This window comes from Aulonocara stuartgranti, assembly GCF_965226115.1.
Source record: "Aulonocara stuartgranti genome assembly, chromosome: 18".
Taxonomy (NCBI): domain Eukaryota; kingdom Metazoa; phylum Chordata; class Actinopteri; order Cichliformes; family Cichlidae; genus Aulonocara; species Aulonocara stuartgranti.
Genome location: NC_138954.1, coordinates 16138054 through 16158076, shown reverse-complemented (window position 1 = coordinate 16158076; position 20023 = coordinate 16138054). Strand labels below are relative to the sequence as shown.

Here is a 20023-nt window from a genome sequence, read left to right as displayed (position 1 = left end):
TACGTCATCACCACAGGCCAAAACACCAACAAGTGACGTTCACGAGCGTCAAGAATGCGCGCGAGAGAATGCTGAAAAAGCAGGGCTTTTAGCAACATTAGCCAAACAAATAATGACGAAGACGCTGATATTTTAAAGCTATTATTATTGTGAATGCATGTATGCTTTCAACTGGAATCAGGCAGCCTCTTCAAAAGCGGCAGTACCGACATGTGCGCGGGCTGGCAGTAATTACTATAACCTAAAGACGCATATTAACGATTTTAAGCTAACTAGCGTTTAAACAAACTATTTCCCCTGCGCTCTGCGGAGACTTGGGGAAACTGGAAGCAGTTTGCCTCTAGGCAAAGGAAGCATTACCACTAAGAAGCAAGCCTCTCACCAACAGGTCCTAGTAACCATAGGGAATTTAAACTTACCACAAAAACTCCCCGGATGAGTGTTAGCTGAAGGCCTAGCCGGTCGCGCGGGTCATGTGCTAACGTGGCTAAAAGTTAGCTCTTCGCGTTAACAGGACGTTGTTTTTGCCTTAACTTTTAGAGATACCCGATTAAAATGTTCGGTTCCTCGAGATCTGGAGGTGTACGGGGAGGTCAGGACCAGTTCAACTGGAATGAAGTGAAAGTCGACAAACACAGAGAAAACTATCTCGGTAAGTACAGGAGATAGTAGCCATCTGTCTGCTATCAGCAGCAACCAGATGCGGTGCTGCTCATATCGCTCTAACTGAGCTCTTAAACTACGCACACCACGGCCTCACATGCAACTCTCCCATACCTTTTGTTGTCGTTTCCCTCATTACACGAAGTCTGGATGGGTCTAATGGCTGGGTTTTCGCCTTGTCTTTCAGTCTACACAAAGCAAGTCCTAGCTTTCATTGCTCCCACCCCTGAGCACAGACACGTAGTCTCTCCGTTATGTGAGCCTACACAGTTGCCAGCATGCCCAGCAAACCAACAGCAGCTAGCCTACATAGCGGCCACCACCGATGAAAAATAGGACTCCCAAAAGTAACCCTACTTAAATTGTTCAGGAACGTGCATTTTAAAAAGCACTCATGGAAAAGCATCATATTAATATTATTGTACAGTAAGGTCCTCATTATAGATGATGTTATCAGCATATGTTAAAATATATTGTTTAAACACGTGGCTGTGGAGGGGAGGATGCTAATAGAAAGATAAAAAAAAAGTATTTTTTCTTTTAAGTTGTACATAATAAGGAAACTTAAAAAAGGGACAATACTAACAATACCAACATCATCTTTGCCATGACTAATGAATAAGTCGTTTTAGTGAGGGGCCCCTAAAATCCATTAAAGTTTGTGTTTGTGCACATTTTTGTACACACACAATTATCGTGTTGTAAGACATTGTTTGAATTGACTTTACCCTCCTATACGTACTGTAAATAATTTCAAAACAAAAATGCACAATTCTTGACTATTTGGGGAAAAAACAATGTTGACACCATCTGGATTTCTGTAACACTGGCTTCATTCAGTGTTATGCTATGGCCCAAAACATAAACCTTTCACAATAAAGCTCAAGATCCTGTTGAGAGTTTTCAAAATAAACTGAATAAACCTCAGACTTAAACGTTAGAACAGGCTTTTCCCTGCAGCAGCCCTGTAATAAATACTCGCAAAGAAAACGGCGGTCGTTACAACCTATGTCTAAAAATGTGTAGTTTCATGCATCGGTAAAACACTCGACTCCAGATACACGACGCCCAGCTGGAAACACTTCAGCTACCCGAGATTCACAGAATTTACAGAAAATGATAAATTTTTGTTATTTATATCATTATCGGACGATAGATGTTTTTTATCTGGATATGGTCATATCGCACAGCCCTACTTAAGAATGAAAAGGAAATTATCATACATCATGTTCTGGAATCCGTAATCTTTATCACGTGTCATCACTTCCTCTGTTTCCAGGTAACTCCTTGATGGCACCAGTGGGGCGTTGGCAAAAAGGCAAAGATCTGACATGGTATGCAAAGGACAAAAAGGGTGGTGCACCTTTGTCCAGAGAGGAGGAACTTGCTGCTGTCAAGGCAGCAGAGGAAGAAGCGTTGATGGCTGCACTGTATGTACAACTTCCCATAAAAGAGATAAAACAGGAAGTTTAAACTGACCAGTTTAGTAATTTCTCATTTTCCATTATCAATTTAGAGGGCACAAGAATATAAAGAGACAACCGACTGGTCTAACCAAAGAGGTGTGTGACTTAAATTATGAATGATTTAAAAAAAAAAATCTGCTATTGTTCAAAAGCTTAGTGATGTGAATTTTTATTTGACTTTCTATGGCAGGACCTTGTAGAGGTTTGCAGGAGGGACGAGGCTGATGGCGACGAGAGAAATGTTGACCGTGTTTCTGGTTTAGGAAGCTCCAGGTGACTTCTTTTTATGTTTGCTTTTTCCACATGAAACAGTGATGTTTAAAGGTGCTTTATTTTTGGAGTAAAATAAATAAATCTAGAAAAGCAACAACATAAAAATAAATGAATATTTGTTAAAAGGACAGTATGCATCACTAAGGTGAAGGTAGAACCTGAAGGTGAAGGTAGTTTAATCTTTATCAGGGACTCTTGTTTTAAATTAATCATACACTCACTGGTCACTTTATTAGGTACCCCCTTGCTAGTTCGTTGGGGGTTATTAGGGTTCAACGCCATTTTGCCTTCAGAAATACTTTAATTCTTCGTGTTATAGATTCAACAAGATGCTGGAAACATTCCTCAGAGATCTTGGTCTATATTGGCATGATAGTACCTCACTGGATATCTTATGTTTTAAGTTAAAAACCCCCAAAACAAACTATTCTCTGTAAACGCTAGAGATTGTTGTGTTGGAAAAACCCAGTATATCAGGAGTTTCTGAAAAACTCAGACCAGCCCATCTGGGACCAACACCAATGCCTTGCTCAGTGTCACGTTTCTTCACCAATCTGATGCTCAGTTTAAATTTCAGCACATTTTCTTAAACATGTCTACACATCTAAATGCACTGAGTTGCTGCCTTGTGACAGGTTGATTAGATATTTGTTGAACGGGCGTACCTAGCAAAGTGGCCAGTTAGTGTATTTGATAAGTCAGCAAAAATGTAAACTGTCATCATGGAAAAAGTGGTGTCAAAAGAGCTTCTTTTCTCAATGTTTTGATTCTAAAGTGTCTTATTGTGTTTTCAATGTTTCCTTCTGCAGTGCAGGGTCTCGGAGAATGGTCCTGTCCCAGAAAGAAAAGGAAGTTGCTAAAATGGGCTTGCCGGTTTTTACAGTAAGATTGTGTTATTACCTTTTTTGGGGTAGTGGTGCTTAGACATTACTCTGCTTTGAGGCATTTTACACTCTGTGCAAAAATTAAGAAATGCTTTTTGTCCAGCACGTCAGGACTGAAGGTCATACAGAAGCTTCAGCAACAAAAACAAATGAGAGTGCAGTAAAACAGGTGGAGGAACAGAGGTGAGACTGGATAATTACTACTTGTAAAATGTTGCAGACACACAAACTTTTAGATTTACTGGACAAAATCTGACCCTGTATCCAGTTTCTTAAGTTTTCTTTTAATAATAGCCAGTGAACAAATGAATGAGAATGCGTAAATAATAATAATACTGATAATAATACATTTGAAATGAAAAAATAATGTAATTTGTTGAAATGTAATCTTCACTACTTTCTTTTCCCTCTCTGAAGGCATGACAGTAATAAGAAAAACAAAGAAAAAAAGAACAAAAAGGAGAAAAAGAAAAAGGAAAAAAAGAAAAAACGAAAAAGGAGAGACTCATCCTCCTCCGATTCTGAGGACAACAGGAAGAGGTTGGTTTATTTCTGCATTTAACGTTCAAACACTATTCAGCGTGAGTCTGGACCAAACTCAAAATATGTTTTTAGAATCGTGTTTTTAAAGACGGGGGCTGTGGAGGTAGATCAATCCCTGGCTGCTCCCACTTCTAATTGGAAGTATCTTTGGGCAAAGAACCCCAGTCTGCCCTCAATGCGTCCATCGGAATGTGAGCGTGTGTGTATTAGGTTAAAAGTGCTTAGGCATGAAAAAAAAGCACTTCCTCAAGTAGGTGTGTGAATGGGTGAACGAGGTTTACATTAAGAAACACCAAAGTATTTGCTTACGGAGCTTGCTTCTTCGACATCTTTAGTAGTTCTAAACAAATGTCTGTCCTCCTCCAGAACATCTTATGTACGCAAACGTGCGTTACAACTTATCTGGTGCGGATCTTTTATTTTGATAGCGAACCACTTATGTGCAGCCCTGTTTATATTTTTAAATTACATTGCAGTCTTTTTGTTGGGAGCCAAATTGTTGTGTCAGCACTAGAGGGCAGTGAGGCACTGTCTTACATGCAACAACTTCACTTGTTGTGTTATATATGGGGTGCATGCGTCACAAGACTTTCTTTATATTTCAATATTTGAAGAGGCAGATTAAACATTGTTATTTATGTGCTTCAGTAACTTGTGCGATAGGAAAAGAATAACAATAACCTTGAACACAATTTTATCAAACAAAAAAAATAGCCAGTTATTTCCACTTGCAGGTGCCGTTTATTCTTCCATACCCTCACAGCATTAATCCCAACACTATTTGTTTCCTTGTACTTTTTAGGCACAGAAAGGACCACCATCATCATAATCCATCATACGTTAGTCAGAGCGGAGCCAGACCCCATGACAGCCACTCAAGGGGGGGAGCAAAGGCTGAGCGACAGCGCTCCAACCCCCATCATCGAAGGCAGCGGCACGACACAGACTCCTCTGATGGAGGATCTCCTGTCCCTCGCAACCCTGCCAGCCACAAGAAGGCCCCTGCTGGTGCCACACAAAGCCACAGGCGGCGCCATGACACAGACTCGGACGACTAATGTCGTGCCCACCCCCACCCCCGATTCAAACATGCATAATGTGGACAGAGTGCTCTACAGCAGTTTGACAGACCCTCAAGACCTTATTTACTTGAACAGCCAAACAGACTGTGGATGGACTCTAATCAGTGTAACAGACTTTAGCCTCAGGTTTTAACTTCTTCATTCAGAAGGTTGCTCATGTGACACTGGTGTTTTGGTTTGACAGTTTTTGATCACGTCGAGTTATTTAATCATCAAATATCAAGTACTCTGTATTGCTTTAAGCTTTGTATTTTGGGGGTTTTATCTTGGATAAATATAGAAACTTTTTTTCCAAAGCTAGTGGAATGATTTTCTTCCTTGTCCTCAAAGCTTTTATTTAACATTAGTTCAACCCTGATCATTGTTACTGCAAGCACACACAATAATCCCTCATGGAAATTCTTACATGACCCTGTCATGACATGACTCATTCAGTTATTTACATGAACGTGTCTGATTTATTTATTTTTTTTTAAGGTTACCATAAAGACATGGTGCAACTGGCACTTTTTGCACAGGAATGTAGCTTCAAGGGCTTGCTGCCAAAGAAGCCTTCTACGATTATAATCAAACTGGTAAAAGAGTGTATGTTAATAAGTATTTCTTTTCTTGAATCTAAGCATGTAGTTTTGGTGCCTAACCACACAGTGACAGGGAGAAAAAACCCATATCAAAACAAATAAAATGCATAGACTTGAACCCCATTCTTTTGAGTGAAAGTTCTATTCGAGCCGTTCACCTGACTGCCTAAGCACTTGCCGGCAAAAATCCTTCAACACAAACTTCTATTGATTACATTTTCATATTGGAAAACCTAAACATTTGCTCCTTCAAGATGCTTCTTGACACCTTTTTTTCCATCTATACATCTCCGTCTCATCCTACTACTCAGACACTGGCCATTCTCCTTTCTAAGTAATCCCTCGTCATTCTAGGTTCAGCTCCGACTGGTGCGATACCATTGGAATGCTCTTTACTGGTCATAATAGAGTAGTGTTTGCATTTGCCTTGAATTGGTCTGAAAGAGGGTATTCTGTGGACTGGCACCTGGGGGGGTACACTAAAAAAAGAGCAAGGCATTCATAAAGAAGAGTGCAAAAAACTAGGCTGGCCCTTTTTTTTTTTTTTTTATATGGCCGAGTACCGTTAGACCGCCACACACAAACCAAGCTGAAGAAGCAGCAGGAGAGAAGGCTAGACAAAGCCACCCTATGAGGGACCCAAGACTCAAACTACCTCCTCTTCCACCGCTACCATACTCTCCTGCCATGTTTTACAGGCTTGGCTGCATTAACCGTAGCAGCCTAATCAACCTGCAAGAATGTGGTCCTAGATTGCCACCCTTACACAATGTGAAACAGGGTGTGCTCTTCACATAACTGCTTTAACCTAAGCACTGGGTGGTTTCATCACCTTGGGGCAACATATTTCTTCCTAGGTCAAGGGGTGATAGCCTTAAGAAGTCACAGACACAAGTTTGGGGCCTTTGTAATAGTAATTCTATTAATGCTGCAACTAAAATCAATTGCCAATTAATTGCTGCACATACGTGTTCTCATATTCTGTTTTAGATTGATTCGCTGAGCAGAAAAATGCCAAGGTGATGCCTAATCCTTTTGTCTAAATAGTCTAAAACTTCATTTAATTCTGTAATAGTTGATGTCAAGGGACAGCCTACAAAAAGCAGCATAAACTTAGATTTTATTACATGGTGTGAAACAAAATGAAAATCAATTGCAGTATCAAGCTTTACATAAGAACACAGACAACCAGAAGAGAATAACATTACATTTTAGGCAGCTAAAAATCAAACGATGCAATCAGTTAAAACAGCCACACCCTTTACAAATAAGTTTTGGGGGGAGGGGGGGAAGTGATGTGTCTCATATTAAAAAAAAAAAAAAAAGGCATTTATGGACGGCCAGTTTACGAAAGAAAACCCAACGTGCTGCAAAGGAAAACATTGGCACTAATGTCATAGCTGCACAATGCAAATTCCCAGGTTTGAGTTCAATAAAAGGCAAACGTTAATAGAGCCCTTAGTGAGGATGCTAAGCCACTCCTTACAACAAATTAACAGTGTATGGCTATAGTAATTAGTGGGCTAAGAGTTCCTTTGCAGCTGTATGATGTAAACACCCAGTAGATAATAATGCATGCCCTTAAAGACAAACAGACTACATCATGCAGTTTTGCTAACAAGTACATTGCAAAGGCAGCACATATTCAACCTGAGACTCTAAAATACAAGAATTCAATGCAGGCTCAAGAGGCTGGCTCCTCCCTGTTACCCCAAAGCAGGTAGATGTGAGGTCAATGCAACATTTCTTAGTTTAAAACAACAAAGGCTGGTAGGTGTTCACAGATTGTGCGTGACGGAGGTGGGGGGGGCAATGTCAGTACATATAGTCAATGCCAGTGTTTATACTTATTTTGAGGCGCTGGTACTTCTAGTTACTGATAAAAATTACCAGTAGTAGTTGCAAGTAGTGCATAATCAGTGTATGATTCTTTATTGTTTCTAATAAAAAATTAAAATCAGTCCTTACAGTACGTGTAACCTTTATCTGCTGGTAAAGTCCCTGCCTTTGTTTTTCTATTCAATGCACACATGGCTGCCCAACAGCCAGAAAGACAAATCACCACAGTAGGATTTTAAAGCGTGCAACAAGCTGCCCCATTACCAACTTTATTTACACTTACATAAAATGTGAAAAAAATAAAAATAAAGCTGCTTTACAAGAATAGCCCACCCCCACCACTGGCCTGCATGTTTGTGGTAATAACAGCTTCCAGTACAACATAACTCAGTTTAGCAAGATCTTAGCAAGGTCAGAGATTGGGGTGGAGGAGATTGGATTTTAAAATGCCGTAATCATTAATGGTTCTTGAGTTGATTAGACAACCAGTCCAGCCCTTCATAGAGGCCATCTCCGGTGGTGGCACAGGTCGCCTGGATGTACCACTGTCGGTTGCGCAGGGAATGAAGATTGAGCTTGTCTGTGAGTTCTGCTGCATTCATAGCATTTGGGAGGTCCTATAAAAAAAAGAAGGTGAGAAATCATTAGACAAAGGAAAGGTGAAAAGTGTTTATGATGTACACCTGCTTATATAAAAGACTTGATGACTTACTTGTTTGTTGGCAAACACTAGCAGCACGGCGTCACGCAGCTCATCCTCTGCCAACATTCTCAGGAGCTCTTCACGAGCTTCTCCACATCGCTCTCTATCATTGCTGTCCACGACAAAGATAAGACCTGGAGCAGGTGCAATCAAATAAATGGGTGTAAATCTTCTAAATACAAACCAGAAGACATGTTCAAATAGCAGTCCTAACATGAGCCATCAAATATCAGGCGATGAGGAAAAAACCTACCCTGAGTGTTTTGAAAGTAATGACGCCACAGCGGTCGAATTTTGTCTTGACCGCCGACATCCCATACAGTGAAACTGATGTTCTTGTATTCTACCGTTTCCACATTAAAACCTGTAGATATGAAACAAATATTCACATTAAAAACAAACCGAGTCTTTAGGCTTCCTTCCTGTGTCATGTAAAACAGTTTTTGTATTACCTATTGTAGGGATGGTAGTCACAATCTCTCCGAGTTTAAGCTTGTACAAAATCGTTGTCTTTCCAGCAGCATCCAGACCCACCATGAGTATCCTCATCTCCTTCTTCCCGAACATTTTAAACAGTCCTGCAAACATATTCCCCATGGCGGCTGGTGACAGGAACCCAAAAAGGCCAAAAAAACAAAAAGAAAACCTGTGAAGAAAGAGAGGAGTTGTTCAGCTCCAATACAGAGACGTGCTGCTGGTAAACATAAGAAAACACCAAACCGTGTTCCAACCTCCCAAATGACGGACACACTGCCTCTGATTGCTGTGACAGTAAACTGAAGGTCTGAGTATGTGTTGATCACACCATCCAGGCTAGAACAAACTTCAATATCGCCATACATTAAACAAAAAATATTGTGTGCAACTTAAATACAGTTTTAAAAAATACATATGTATTACTATTATTATTACTCCCACTGCACTTAATGTACATATAAAAAAAACAGTGGTGCATTTTTCTGCATATAGCAATTTGGTATTTTTTGTACACTATTTTATTTTCAATTTTTATTTTTCTAATATATATCTCTAACTTGCTTTTTCTTCCTGTCCCTTATACTATTGTAACAAGTGAATTTCCTCTGTGTGGGATTAAATAAAGTCTATGTCCATGACTAAAGTTTTGTTAGCCTCATCTAATCAGTGAGATGGGTCTTACGGCGTGATCAAATCATCTTACAGACAGCTACATTTGCTTGTGTCAAAATATTAAAGGTGAATGTTTGAAATTTTGCTGTTATTGAGTCACGTGGGCAGCATGGGAGTGCAACTGTAAAGGCTGTTAGACACTTTTAGGACATTTTTAAATATCCTCAGAAATCAGTATGATGCTACTGTTGTGCTAAACACAATTATCTGTAAGCAGTTTTCTGTTATCGCACTCGCATTAATCAGTGTGATGTATACTATATGCAATATATGAGCTTCTGAATTCTACTTAAAGGCAGAAACTCGTGGTAGCACCAACCTCGATAAAAGGGACGTTAAACGCTCCGTGACTCCTGAAAGCTACTAAATGAAATTATAAGGAAACTCGCTAGCTGTCACCCTGTACCAGTATTTGTCTTTTCAGTTTATGCAGTTTGGAACCGAATATTTTACGCGGCTAACTGGAGCATTTTCAATATTTAGCTCGGAGCAAAAACTTTCAGAGCAGGTAAACAAACGGTGATGCTAGCTTGTTACGGTGCAACGCTAATAGTCGTCCGACCCGCTCAGATTTTAAGAGTACCAACTTGAGAAATAAAAACAACAATTGCATTTCTATTTATGTGTTTCCCAGTTACACTGAATATGAAATCATGTGCGAGAGAGTACAAAAAAACCTCCCACGCACACAGAAAGGAAGGACAGACTCGTCGATTCAGATAATTCCGCTAACAATGTGCAAGTCAGATTTTTCTGACTATGGTGATCGGAATCGCACACACTAAAGCCGATTTTGCTTGACAACACATGGGGTTTTGTACATTTACCTTCAGATATTGTAAAAGCTACCTTTTCTTTTTTCTTTAACAAAAAGTCTCTCTTGCACTTACTCAGTTGAAATGTTTTGTTCCCTCTAGGCGTTTCCTTCCTTAGGAAAATGGCGACAGTCTGACACGTCAGAGGTTCCTGCAAAACTCCTGCGTTCACCGTGCCGGGAGAAGTGTCTCCCCCTGTGGTTGCGGGGAGAAACACACGCACACATGACAGCCTCCACTTTTAGTTAGTTTTTTTTTTAGTTTAGTTTTTTTTTTTTTTTTTAGTTATGGCACTATTTAGAGTAAAAATAGCTTTACCTTGTACTGGCAAGTACAAATGCACGATAAGCATGCTGTGTCTATGACCTGTTGACTTTAATTTACTACTGAAATTGAATCTTAAATTTCCCTGAAAACTAGGAATAGGAATTTATAAAGTTTTTTTTATACCAGTGCAATCATTGCATCTGCTCACCAGCCCAGCCCTTATTGATCCTTGATCCACCTTTATACATAAACAGATTTTCAGTGTCATCAAAACTGATTTTTTTTTAATTTATTTTAAATCCCAAACAGACTACTGCCTATTTCTAGATGTAACATCAATCTCTCAGTTAACATCTAAAATCGAGTAAATAAAGGCAGACTAGTATGGCATTCATTTTCTTTCAGGCTTTCTTAGTTAAATAAAATTTTTGTTACACATCTGCATTGATGAGCTGCTCGGTTGGGAAACTGTAGCGATAGCACTTGTGGTGCACATCAAATACATGACACTCCTTGAAGTGAATCCCATGTTGCGTATGTTGCTGTTGTTTCCACCCCGCTTGAAATAATTATGTTACAGACATTACAACTAACACGGCTATCATCTGTCTTCATGAAGCAATGCTTTGTAATCATTCGTCTTCCCTGCAATGACTCTTTTTTATGGCAACACTAGACACGCATGTATGACATTGCTGATCTGAAATTAATGTGCATTGCCAGCAGCTACAGGGATTGATAAAAGAATTGATAAGTTCAGACACAGTTCCAATGCTTTGAAAAACTTGGAAGCGGTTCCCAAGTGGCATAATTTTTTTTAAAATTCCTATCCCTGCTGAAGACCCACTAACTGCTAAAGTTCCCAGGAGTAGCTTATTAGTTGCTCGAGGTTCACCTCCTTTCCAACCGCACTAATCAAAACCTGAAACACTTCATGTATCTGAGTCCACAAGTTACTTGTGGTTAATCATTCAGCTTTATAATATTCTTCTTGACTGATAAGATATGAAAGGAAAAAAGTCAGAGCCCTGTCTTATGAGCTCATTTCAGCTTCTCTTTGGCAGAATCTGTTGCGATGGCCACCATTAATACAGCTAATTTGTCCTGCAGAGACCTGACCACTGGACTTTCCTACTTCTATGAGCAAGTTATATATAATTCATTTTGAAGTTTCCATCTTTTAAGTTAAGATTAAACGAGAAAATCTGATCCACCTTTTCACTTGTGAATATTGGGAAAGTTTTTAAAATCCATGTCAGCACTGGACAAGATGCTCAACTGGAAACTTCAAAACAGACATCACAGTGCCTACATCTAGCTTCTATATACAGTCTATACTGTAAGCACTGATTAAAACAAGTAATTTTGACTCGTAGTGCATTCCAGTGGTAAATTAATTATCAGTAAAGAAAAAAATATTTTGAAAATCACTGGCTGTATCTATTTTTAATAGACTTCGGTTCCACATCTGAAAAACAAAGCCAATGCAAAAGTGCCTTAGACCTGTGTTACCTCTGATGGCCAGCAGTGGGCAGCTCTTCTGACTGCAAAAAGAAGTCTGATGAAGACTATCTGAAGCCAACCCACCGTCCCAGTTTAGATATGACCTCAGGAAACGATTTTCTGTTGAAAATATGGTGGCAGCCACGAGCTTCACTTTATTCAGCAGTTAATTATGGTGACTAGTTTATCCTTAAGGGGGGTATACTGATAAATTAATCACACACACCAAAGTTGACTCATGCTGGGGGTGGATTGCTGGAGGCTCAGACATGGAACTTGGTTAAAAGCGACTGCCAACAGTCTGTATACCAATTATCATTATTATTACTATTATTACTATTATTATTGCTATTGCTTCCAGTGGATGCCACACACTGTAATTGAAGAGGACAAAAACCAAGGTAAAGATGTAAGAAAGAAGAGGTGCAATTTAGGATTAACGATAAAACCACTATCTCCCGATGTAAGTAAATGATTCACTGCTGGATTTAAAAACTGTAAATGCATCCAGAGTACTCACAGTATAAACCCAGGACACACATAATTATATTTAAGGCCTGAGCAATTTTGCTTCACTTTTCCTTTTTAATTATTTTAAACATGTGCGTTTATACCCAAAGCTTGCCGCAGCATGCATCATTTTCTATAGTCTATCATAATTTTTTGATTCAGATTCATTTGAGTTTCTTTTTCTTTTCTTTTCTTTTCTTTTCTTTTCTTTCCTTTTTAATTTTGCAGTTTCCACTTCCTTTTGTTCCATGACCAAGCCAATAAGGGAAAAACTAACCATATTATTACCGGGACAGTTGAATTTTAACCAGGGTCAACTATGCCTGCTAACCCCAGCAGAGGGGGCAGCAGGAGGGGAGAAGGCCAGGAGAGAACAGCAGGAGGGGAGACTAGTGAAGGACCACACACTGAAGTCTCATAATGCCATTCACTCTGCCACCGTAATTTGTGGTTTTGCCCCGCAGAATGCCATAGAGATCGCTTTCAGCATATTTTCAAAGCAACAGTTGTCCTTCTTTAAAGGTGTGGAAGGTGTTTCATAGCAGCAGTTAAAAGTTTCTGCAAAGTGTTACTGTCTTTTTAGTTTGGCCTACATTTTTCGGAAAGCTGTCGGACATTTAAAATCAACGCTGCCATCCAAAACAAACGAAAAATAAATACATTTTATTATATATAGTTATTAGAAAGAAGCAAAGACCCCACTATGTTTCTGTTTGTTTGCTTTTAGAGATAGAGAGCACACAGAGAACTTTGTTGAGACAGTCAGGGAGGGGGAGCATATTGGCAGAGTGTATACTGCAAACTGTTTCTGTCAAAGCAAACACGCTGCTAAGTGACAAAAAAAGGCCAAGAGTTTCTGTTTTTCAAAAACAAATCCTGACATGTGCCAGTTTGCATGACTGTCATGCTTTGAATGACACGCTTTTCTTAGATATGTAAAGATGATGTAATCTGTGCTTTTCTAAAATGAAAAAGACCAATTCAATTCATAACACAAGGCGTGGAAAAAAGCAGGAAAATGAATGATATAAATCTGATGAGTAAACGGGCATTCTTACTTTTAGAACATTTTAAAGGCAAAAGAATACGTGGTGTACATCATAACAGTTGCTATGCTCATTTGTATCCACAACATCTGTGCTCACATTGTGGATGTGTCTTTCTGTCGAAGAATGAACACTGTACAGTCTGTTATTACCTGTAGTTAGTAGAGTAAATTAGAGGTTTGTCCACGTTTGTGTAGTACTAACAAGATTAGAAAGCATAACAAAGCATTTCATTCTCCCCACTGTACTGTCATTATGAACATCTGAAGTGAGTGCAATTAAAATATTGATATCTAATGCCATAACAGAGAGCTCCTTTTTGTAATCCCAAGACAAGCTTAAACTGTTGCAAATTTTCTCGTTAAAATACAATCAAATACTGTCAGCTAGCGTTGCCAGCATTGCACTGTTATTATACAGAGCCCTTACTGAAATCTACTGCAGTTTCTTTTGGTAAAAAGTAATAGTGGGCTTGAGAAATAGTTCGTTAATCTTTCCAAAGGACTTTCAAACTTTTTCTTTGGACATGGGCTGCTTTTTCACTCCTTTTTTTTATCCAGCCCTTGTACTTCACCATTTTCAGATGAACAGTTTTTTCCCCTTTGTTTATTGAACCACTTAACACTAACCTATGATTCATTCAGGCATACAAAAGACACCTAACTCAAGCGATCAAGCAGTATCTACACCTACCAGAGAATTTAAATTTTAAATGGCATCTTTCGTCGTTTAGCTACTAGCAGCCTGTCACAAAAACAAATTATTGCTTCCCATTTCCTTAGATGAGTCTCTGAAAAAAAATAATGGAGACTGACATGCATAAAACAGAGTTTCTTCACCAACCAAGTGATTCTCCAAGAGTTATTATCCAAAAAACTTGGCGTGGTGTGCAGTGTGGCCTTAAAGGAGGAAAGTGGACAAGTCGAGAGTAAAATAAGGGATAGCAGACCCAAAACGCTCTCTATAGAAGATGAAAAGTGTATGCAAGTCAGGAAAAGGAAGGAACAGGAGAAAAAAAAGTCCTGACACATGACCTGAGAGATGCATCTGGCACTTTAGTTCATCCATCTGCAGTTTACTGAAGCCTCAGCAGGAACGATCTCAGCTGAAAGTTGGCTGTCAAGAAATAAGATAAGGAATAAAAGGCTGAGGTATTGCAAATTACACACTAACTGGACTAAAAACAATTGGCAACAGGTCTTATGGGGCGAAGAATCCAGATTTCAAATGCCTGCATACATAATCAAATGCTTGTCAATATTGAGAAGGTCAGCAGAGAGTACAACAGTGAGTGTCTACATTCATCTGAAAACACGGTGGAGGCTCTGTTATGGTTTGGGGCTGCATTTTACCCAGTGGTAATGGGGATCCTTTGAAGGAATTACTAATGCTGGAAAATACTATCAGATTTTGATCCAGCATGAAATACCATGTGGAAAGTATAAGATTGGCAACGTCTTCATTTTTCAGGATGACAATGATCCCAAACACACTGCCAGTGCAGTAAAAGCACAGCTGGATAGAAAAACACACAGTGGAACACTATCAGTCATGGATTGGCCTCCCCAGTGCCTGGACTTCAACGTTATTTAATCAGTGTGGGATCATCTTGACAGAGGACAGAACAAAAGGCAGCCAGCATCCAAAGAAGAGCTTTGAATGTCCTTCAAAAGCCTGGAGATTTCTTTTATATAAAAAAAATCACAAGAAAGCTTGGACAAGAGAGTTCATGTTGTGTTGAAGAATAAAGGGGGTCACACTAAATATCGACTTTCACTTTGCGTGTTTGCAGGTGTTTCCAAGATTCGCTGCACCTATCTCGTGTTTTCATATCAAAATATAAAGAAATGAAAGGTGACTCAAGACGTCTGCACTGTACGGTATATTTTTATTCTCTGCATTTTCCACAGCAACAAAACAATGACTCAGTGTTTTTGCACTACTTTACTTTGCTGCTAAATAATTGTTCAGGATAAATCATCAGGATGATTTAGAGATTCACTTTAAAATTTTACACTTCCAGACATCACCGCTGATGGGTTTCACTTGTGGAAAAGAAACATTTTATTTAAAACTTTGCACGAATAAAGAATTTCATTTCAAAGAGTTTCATGTTGTGCATCAAAGTTTTTTTTTTCTCAGATAGTGAGAAATATCCATACCTAAATACTTGTCCTTTATCATATCCTGACTTATATTTCTATGATTTCTTGTACTATTGTATAAATCACCCTGAAAATGAACACTGGCTGGAGGTGATTAATTGCAACAGTAGTTTCCTCAGGGTGACCCATCGCTAAATCTCCACAATCTTCACACATCCACAAAAGTCTAAACATTAAAACCTTCACTGAAGATAATTTGTGCAGATCTGTCCATAATCTGAGCAACTGCCTCCTTAAATTCCGGCAACAGAACTTTTACTACTTTTTGATATGTTTACTTTGAGGCAGACTTGTTGCGAACTGTTGTACCCGGATGACTTAGAAGGCAAACAACAGAGTAAGATATGAAAAAGAAACAAGAAAGAGAACGAAAAATATTGTATTATTGTATTATATAATTGTATTATTAAGCAGCCATCTGAATGGCTTTCCATTTACGTTTACTGGTCCCATCTGGACCAAGATAAACCACAATACCTAAATCAAAGAAAAACAGAGAGCGAAAAAAGAAAAGAGAGTAGAGAATAAGGCTTTATTCGTGCAGTGAGTTTGTCAGCTTCATCTGTCAAATATTCTCTACTTTTTCACTATAAAAATGTCACATCTCATCCCACAAAAAGTTTGCTAGAAGTTTGGAGTGGAAGTAAAAAAAAAGTAGCATTAAAGCTTTCTTTATTTCAAATGTACTCCATAGAACTAAAGAAAAACCCAAAACAAAATCAAGTCCCAGTTTTACTTTTTACACACAACCACAGCGCAGGTGCTGCTGTTGAGATGTGACAACTGAGATTAGCACAAAAAGTTACAATGCAACTTGTCAAATTCATATTTTATAACTAGATATTGTCCCACAGGATTTAGCCAAGTCATATATCTGGAATTGGAGATAATCCCTTTCGCTGGAAAATTATAGCTTTGGGCTGAAAACAATATTGTCTGTGAACATCTGCAGACAAATAGGCAGAAATAAAGCTAGATAATCTGTAAACTTAAGGATCATAATAATACAGTGTTATCTTTTATTGAATGAGGATATTAAGTAAAAGCAGCAGAATTTATTGGATTGATCATAATATGCATTTACAACGTACCATGTAGGGAGTCGAAAGTACAGTAAAGATCCCAGAGGCAAACGCTAAATCCAACATACTCCCCGGGGAAAGCCAGCGGTAATATCCAACTGAAGGGCTCTTCTCTGTATTCCTTTTCGTCTTCATATCTCACTGGATACTGACAGCTGTGATGTGCGGACAGACGACTAGAAATAGGACAGTAGGGGGTTTATATGTTACACCCCCTCCCCGAAAGCACACACACAAACACGCAAACGCAAACAAATTTTCATGGCATCATCACGCTTAACAGCTTTCTCCAACACATGCACAAACTTGCGCACACACATACACACGTGCATTCTTTTTTCTTCTTTTTTAAATAGCCCCCCAAAAATCCCCTCTTTATTCATGTTAAATGTGTCCCTAGAAGACTTATGCCCTCCTGGGGGGCCACGGCTTCAGACGGGATAGATACAGTAGGACTCCAAGAAATGGCCTCTGTCTGGAAGGATAATATGCTTCATGTTTACTTCTGTGATGGGAATATGGACTACGTCTTCACCTATGAAGCATTATGGCCATCTCCGCCTGAGTCAGTCATTTCCAAATCAAAGTAATTTTAAGCTGATGAGACAGAAAGCAGAGCTCGTCTGCTGTTAGTGAATGGAAGATGGCTACCAAGGGGCAAAACAGGCTTTGCACAAGGAAGTGGGTAAAAATCTCAGTAGGGGCCTGACTCCCCTCTGAGACGAGGCCTAGCAAGGATAAAAACGCTCAGTAAGGGGCTTGGGAACACTGATCTAGTGTGTGTGTGTGTGTGTATGTGTGTATGAAACAGGCAGAAAAAAAGAATGGGTGTGAGCATGCATACATTTCTATGCACAAGAGATGTTTTATTTGTAATCTCACGAGCCTTCGCATTGCGTTAACTAACTTATTTTGGACTTGGGGTTTTGTGTTGTGGGGTTCCATTAATCTTAATAATTGTGATAATAGTCGCACATTATGAAATGGCTCGGAGGCAACCAATAGACTGCTGTGTGAGTCGTACAAAGGAGTTGGTTTGGCTAAGCAGTGTTGGAACTCGGATGGACAGGCATGGGATACCTCCCTCTGCGTCTCATGTACTGGATTACGGGGGTGTGAAGCAGGAAACAAACCGAACATTATTACAACGACCTGCATCGTTGCCATGAGAGGGTCCATGCTGGCCTCTTCCATTGGCAGCAAGTACGACTGGGCACCTTACCCCACGCCTATCACAGTAGGGGGCGCCACAGAGAGAGACAGGCCGGGGCAAAAGGATAAATGTGCACCAGTGTCGCCTGCCAGTCACCTTTGTATGGCGATTGTCGGCGGCCTGAAAAGGTCGTTAAGGGGATTTACATAAAATTTTGCACTCCGCCCCGGGCATGTACGTAAATGTTCGATTCAATATTGAGTCAATACTACTTTAAGGTTGTTTGAGTATTTCACGGCACAGTTTCTGGAAACAAAGGTAATGAGGTGGCTTGACTGAAATGCATCAAAGCTCAGGTTTGGAAACATCAAATCTTTTTCCCATAAAACGACTTGCCCAGTGCAGAATTCTTCCTTCTTGATGTCAGAAAGTATTTGTAGTTTGGTCTTTTATTTTTAAAATATTCTTTTAGTTTTACTTCCAGTGTGACCCTTTCATTCATTCAGTTACCACTAGTGCAGGATATGTGGGAGCCAGTGGTGTTGATGGGAGATGGTGACATCCGTGACAGATGGCTGAGACAAGCTCTTTAAAGACGCACTTCCTCGGAAAGGACATGAATCCTCTGGCGTGGTAAGGGTGATGTAATAAGAATGGAAATTGCTGGCTCGAGTATGTGGGTATACTGGCAAGGTGTAAGAGTACACATAGAACACAACGTCCATGCCAGGGAACTGGATTTCCTGGTTAAGGATGACTTGGTCAGACGTGAGGTTACCATGGTCCATTTTTCGAATTCTAAGCGCCTTCTGATGACCTACCTCGAACCAGACATTTCATCACCTTCAGTGAAGCCAAAGGGCAGTTTGATGGATGTAATATCTGAAGCTGCCTCTTCTGCTCTCTTTGAAACTCACCTTAAGCATCCACATGGGCTATGACGAGCCATTGCAAGATGAAACAATAGTGAGGATAAAAGTATTTCTTTGAAAGACTTTTTTGTTTCCCTCAGTGGGTTGGTTTGAAGTTGATTCATGTTTGCTATGTATACAAGTTTTTAAGGGTTGTCCCACCCTTGTTCCCTGTTTAAATCCAGCTATATCCCATGTGAGGAGGCATCAAAGATTAGAGTGTGAACCTGTTGCACCTCAGGGTAGATAATTGGTTGGAATGCACAGCATGTTCTAGCAGGGCCTGAAGGACAACCAGCAACAACCAAAATCTGTGGCATCAGAACCGAGGCAGTTTCCAAATTTGGAAATTAATTTTTTATTTTTTTTTTACTTGTCATGTTGATCTGGTATTATTTGCAGTTCTCCGACATTCAGCTATCTGTGACTTTGACAAGTTGATTATGAGTGGCCCTTTGGCCTAACATGCTACCAAGGTGGTCCAGGCAGCATGTTTTGATTGCTACTGACAAGAGTTTTGTAAGCCCCCCCAAAGAGCATCTTTAACTGCATGAGTAATGATCTTGGATGCATTTCTAACACAGTCTTCAAGCATGGGCATTACAATTAATGAAATCATGCGGAACATAATTAATATTTTTGACAACTGATGCTTCCTCATGCATCGAGACTCTTACCAGCGTACCATTTGTCTGGTCACTTTTTTTTGTTGATAGAAAGGGCTTCCTCGTGTGTGTATGCTTGGTGTGTGTGCTGCTTGACGGCGCACCTGTCTGCCTTGAGGCTGCAGGTAGAGGTACAGCCTCTCATTTCTGGCTGGCACTCGTGTGGTAATACATTAGAGGGCTTGTCATTGTGCTTTACTGAAGGGCGCTGACAAGCAATTTGACACTCTTGACAGGGTCAGGGGTGTCAGCATGCTCAGACTGACAGGGAGATGGTCACACGAGGGCGCAGGTTGCTGCCCGAGTCAATTGGAGGTTGTTGCCCTAGGGCACTTTACTGCCCTGCCAAACCAAGATGCATTCATGTTTGATTTACAGAAAATAGGATAAAAGCTGGTCATGTTTTGGCATGTACAGTCTATATAATCATGTCTTCATGATTATATTTGATGGCTATTGCACAATTTTTGGCCGTATCAACATCTGAGAGGGTTGCAAGTTGAGTGGATAATGACATTAGACATTTTTTCCCCTCAAATGCATGTTATTATAAAATGCACAAGACAAAAACAACACATTCTACCAAGTAATGTTAAATATTGTGTGTACACTTGCATTTGTAAAGATGTTAAGATGTTAAGATGTAAAGATGTCGGTAGAAGAACTAGAGACTTGTAAAGGCCAAAAAATGGCAAACAATTTAGCTGAAACTGCACAGGATGG

General features: G+C 39.7%; 2 protein-coding genes across 4 annotated transcripts; one reads left to right on the top strand and one right to left on the bottom strand.

Moving 5' to 3' along the window:
• Window positions 1-18: 18 nt before the first annotated feature.
• Window positions 19-5615, top strand: cUnh1orf35 (chromosome Un C1orf35 homolog). Its single transcript, XM_082514351.1, has 9 exons — window positions 19-388; window positions 541-652; window positions 1943-2093; window positions 2180-2225; window positions 2320-2402; window positions 3212-3284; window positions 3390-3469; window positions 3704-3826; window positions 4632-5615. Exons 2-9 carry the CDS (start codon window positions 556-558, stop codon window positions 4885-4887), a joined length of 909 nt encoding a protein of 302 aa, XP_082370477.1. The 5' UTR covers window positions 19-388; window positions 541-555; the 3' UTR covers window positions 4888-5615.
• A 980-nt stretch (window positions 5616-6595) lies between these two features.
• On the bottom strand, window positions 6596-10184 carry arf1 (ADP-ribosylation factor 1). 3 transcript variants are annotated; one of them, XM_082512964.1, is made up of 5 exons: window positions 10074-10184; window positions 8487-8680; window positions 8288-8398; window positions 8044-8168; window positions 6596-7948 (listed from the first exon to the last, which is right to left on the bottom strand). In XM_082512964.1, exons 2-5 carry the CDS (start codon window positions 8629-8631, stop codon window positions 7790-7792), a joined length of 540 nt encoding a protein of 179 aa, XP_082369090.1. In that variant the 5' UTR covers window positions 8632-8680; window positions 10074-10184; the 3' UTR covers window positions 6596-7789. The 3 variants fall into 3 exon arrangements, with proteins under 3 accessions (XP_082369090.1, XP_082369091.1, XP_082369092.1); XM_082512965.1 differs by having other exon boundaries at window positions 10011-10152; XM_082512966.1 differs by lacking the exon at window positions 10074-10184 and adding an exon at window positions 9503-9712.
• Between the last annotated feature and the right edge of the window lie 9839 nt (window positions 10185-20023).

Excerpts from the sequence above, each read along its gene's own strand:
- cUnh1orf35 (XM_082514351.1), top strand. The coding sequence starts at position 556 with ATGTTCGGTTCCTCGAGATCTGGAGGTGTACGGGGAGGTCAGGACCAG. Across the intron at positions 2,094-2,179 it reads GAAGCGTTGATGGCTGCACT|AGGGCACAAGAATATAAAGA; the intron begins GTATGTACAACT and ends TTATCAATTTAG. Across the intron at positions 2,226-2,319 it reads CGACTGGTCTAACCAAAGAG|GACCTTGTAGAGGTTTGCAG; the intron begins GTGTGTGACTTA and ends TTTCTATGGCAG.
- arf1 (XM_082512964.1), bottom strand. The coding sequence starts at position 8,631 with ATGGGGAATATGTTTGCAGGACTGTTTAAAATGTTCGGGAAGAAGGAG. Across the intron at positions 8,399-8,486 it reads GACTACCATCCCTACAATAG|GTTTTAATGTGGAAACGGTA; the intron begins GTAATACAAAAA and ends TCATATCTACAG. Across the intron at positions 7,949-8,043 it reads TAGTGTTTGCCAACAAACAA|GACCTCCCAAATGCTATGAA; the intron begins GTAAGTCATCAA and ends TTTTTTTTATAG.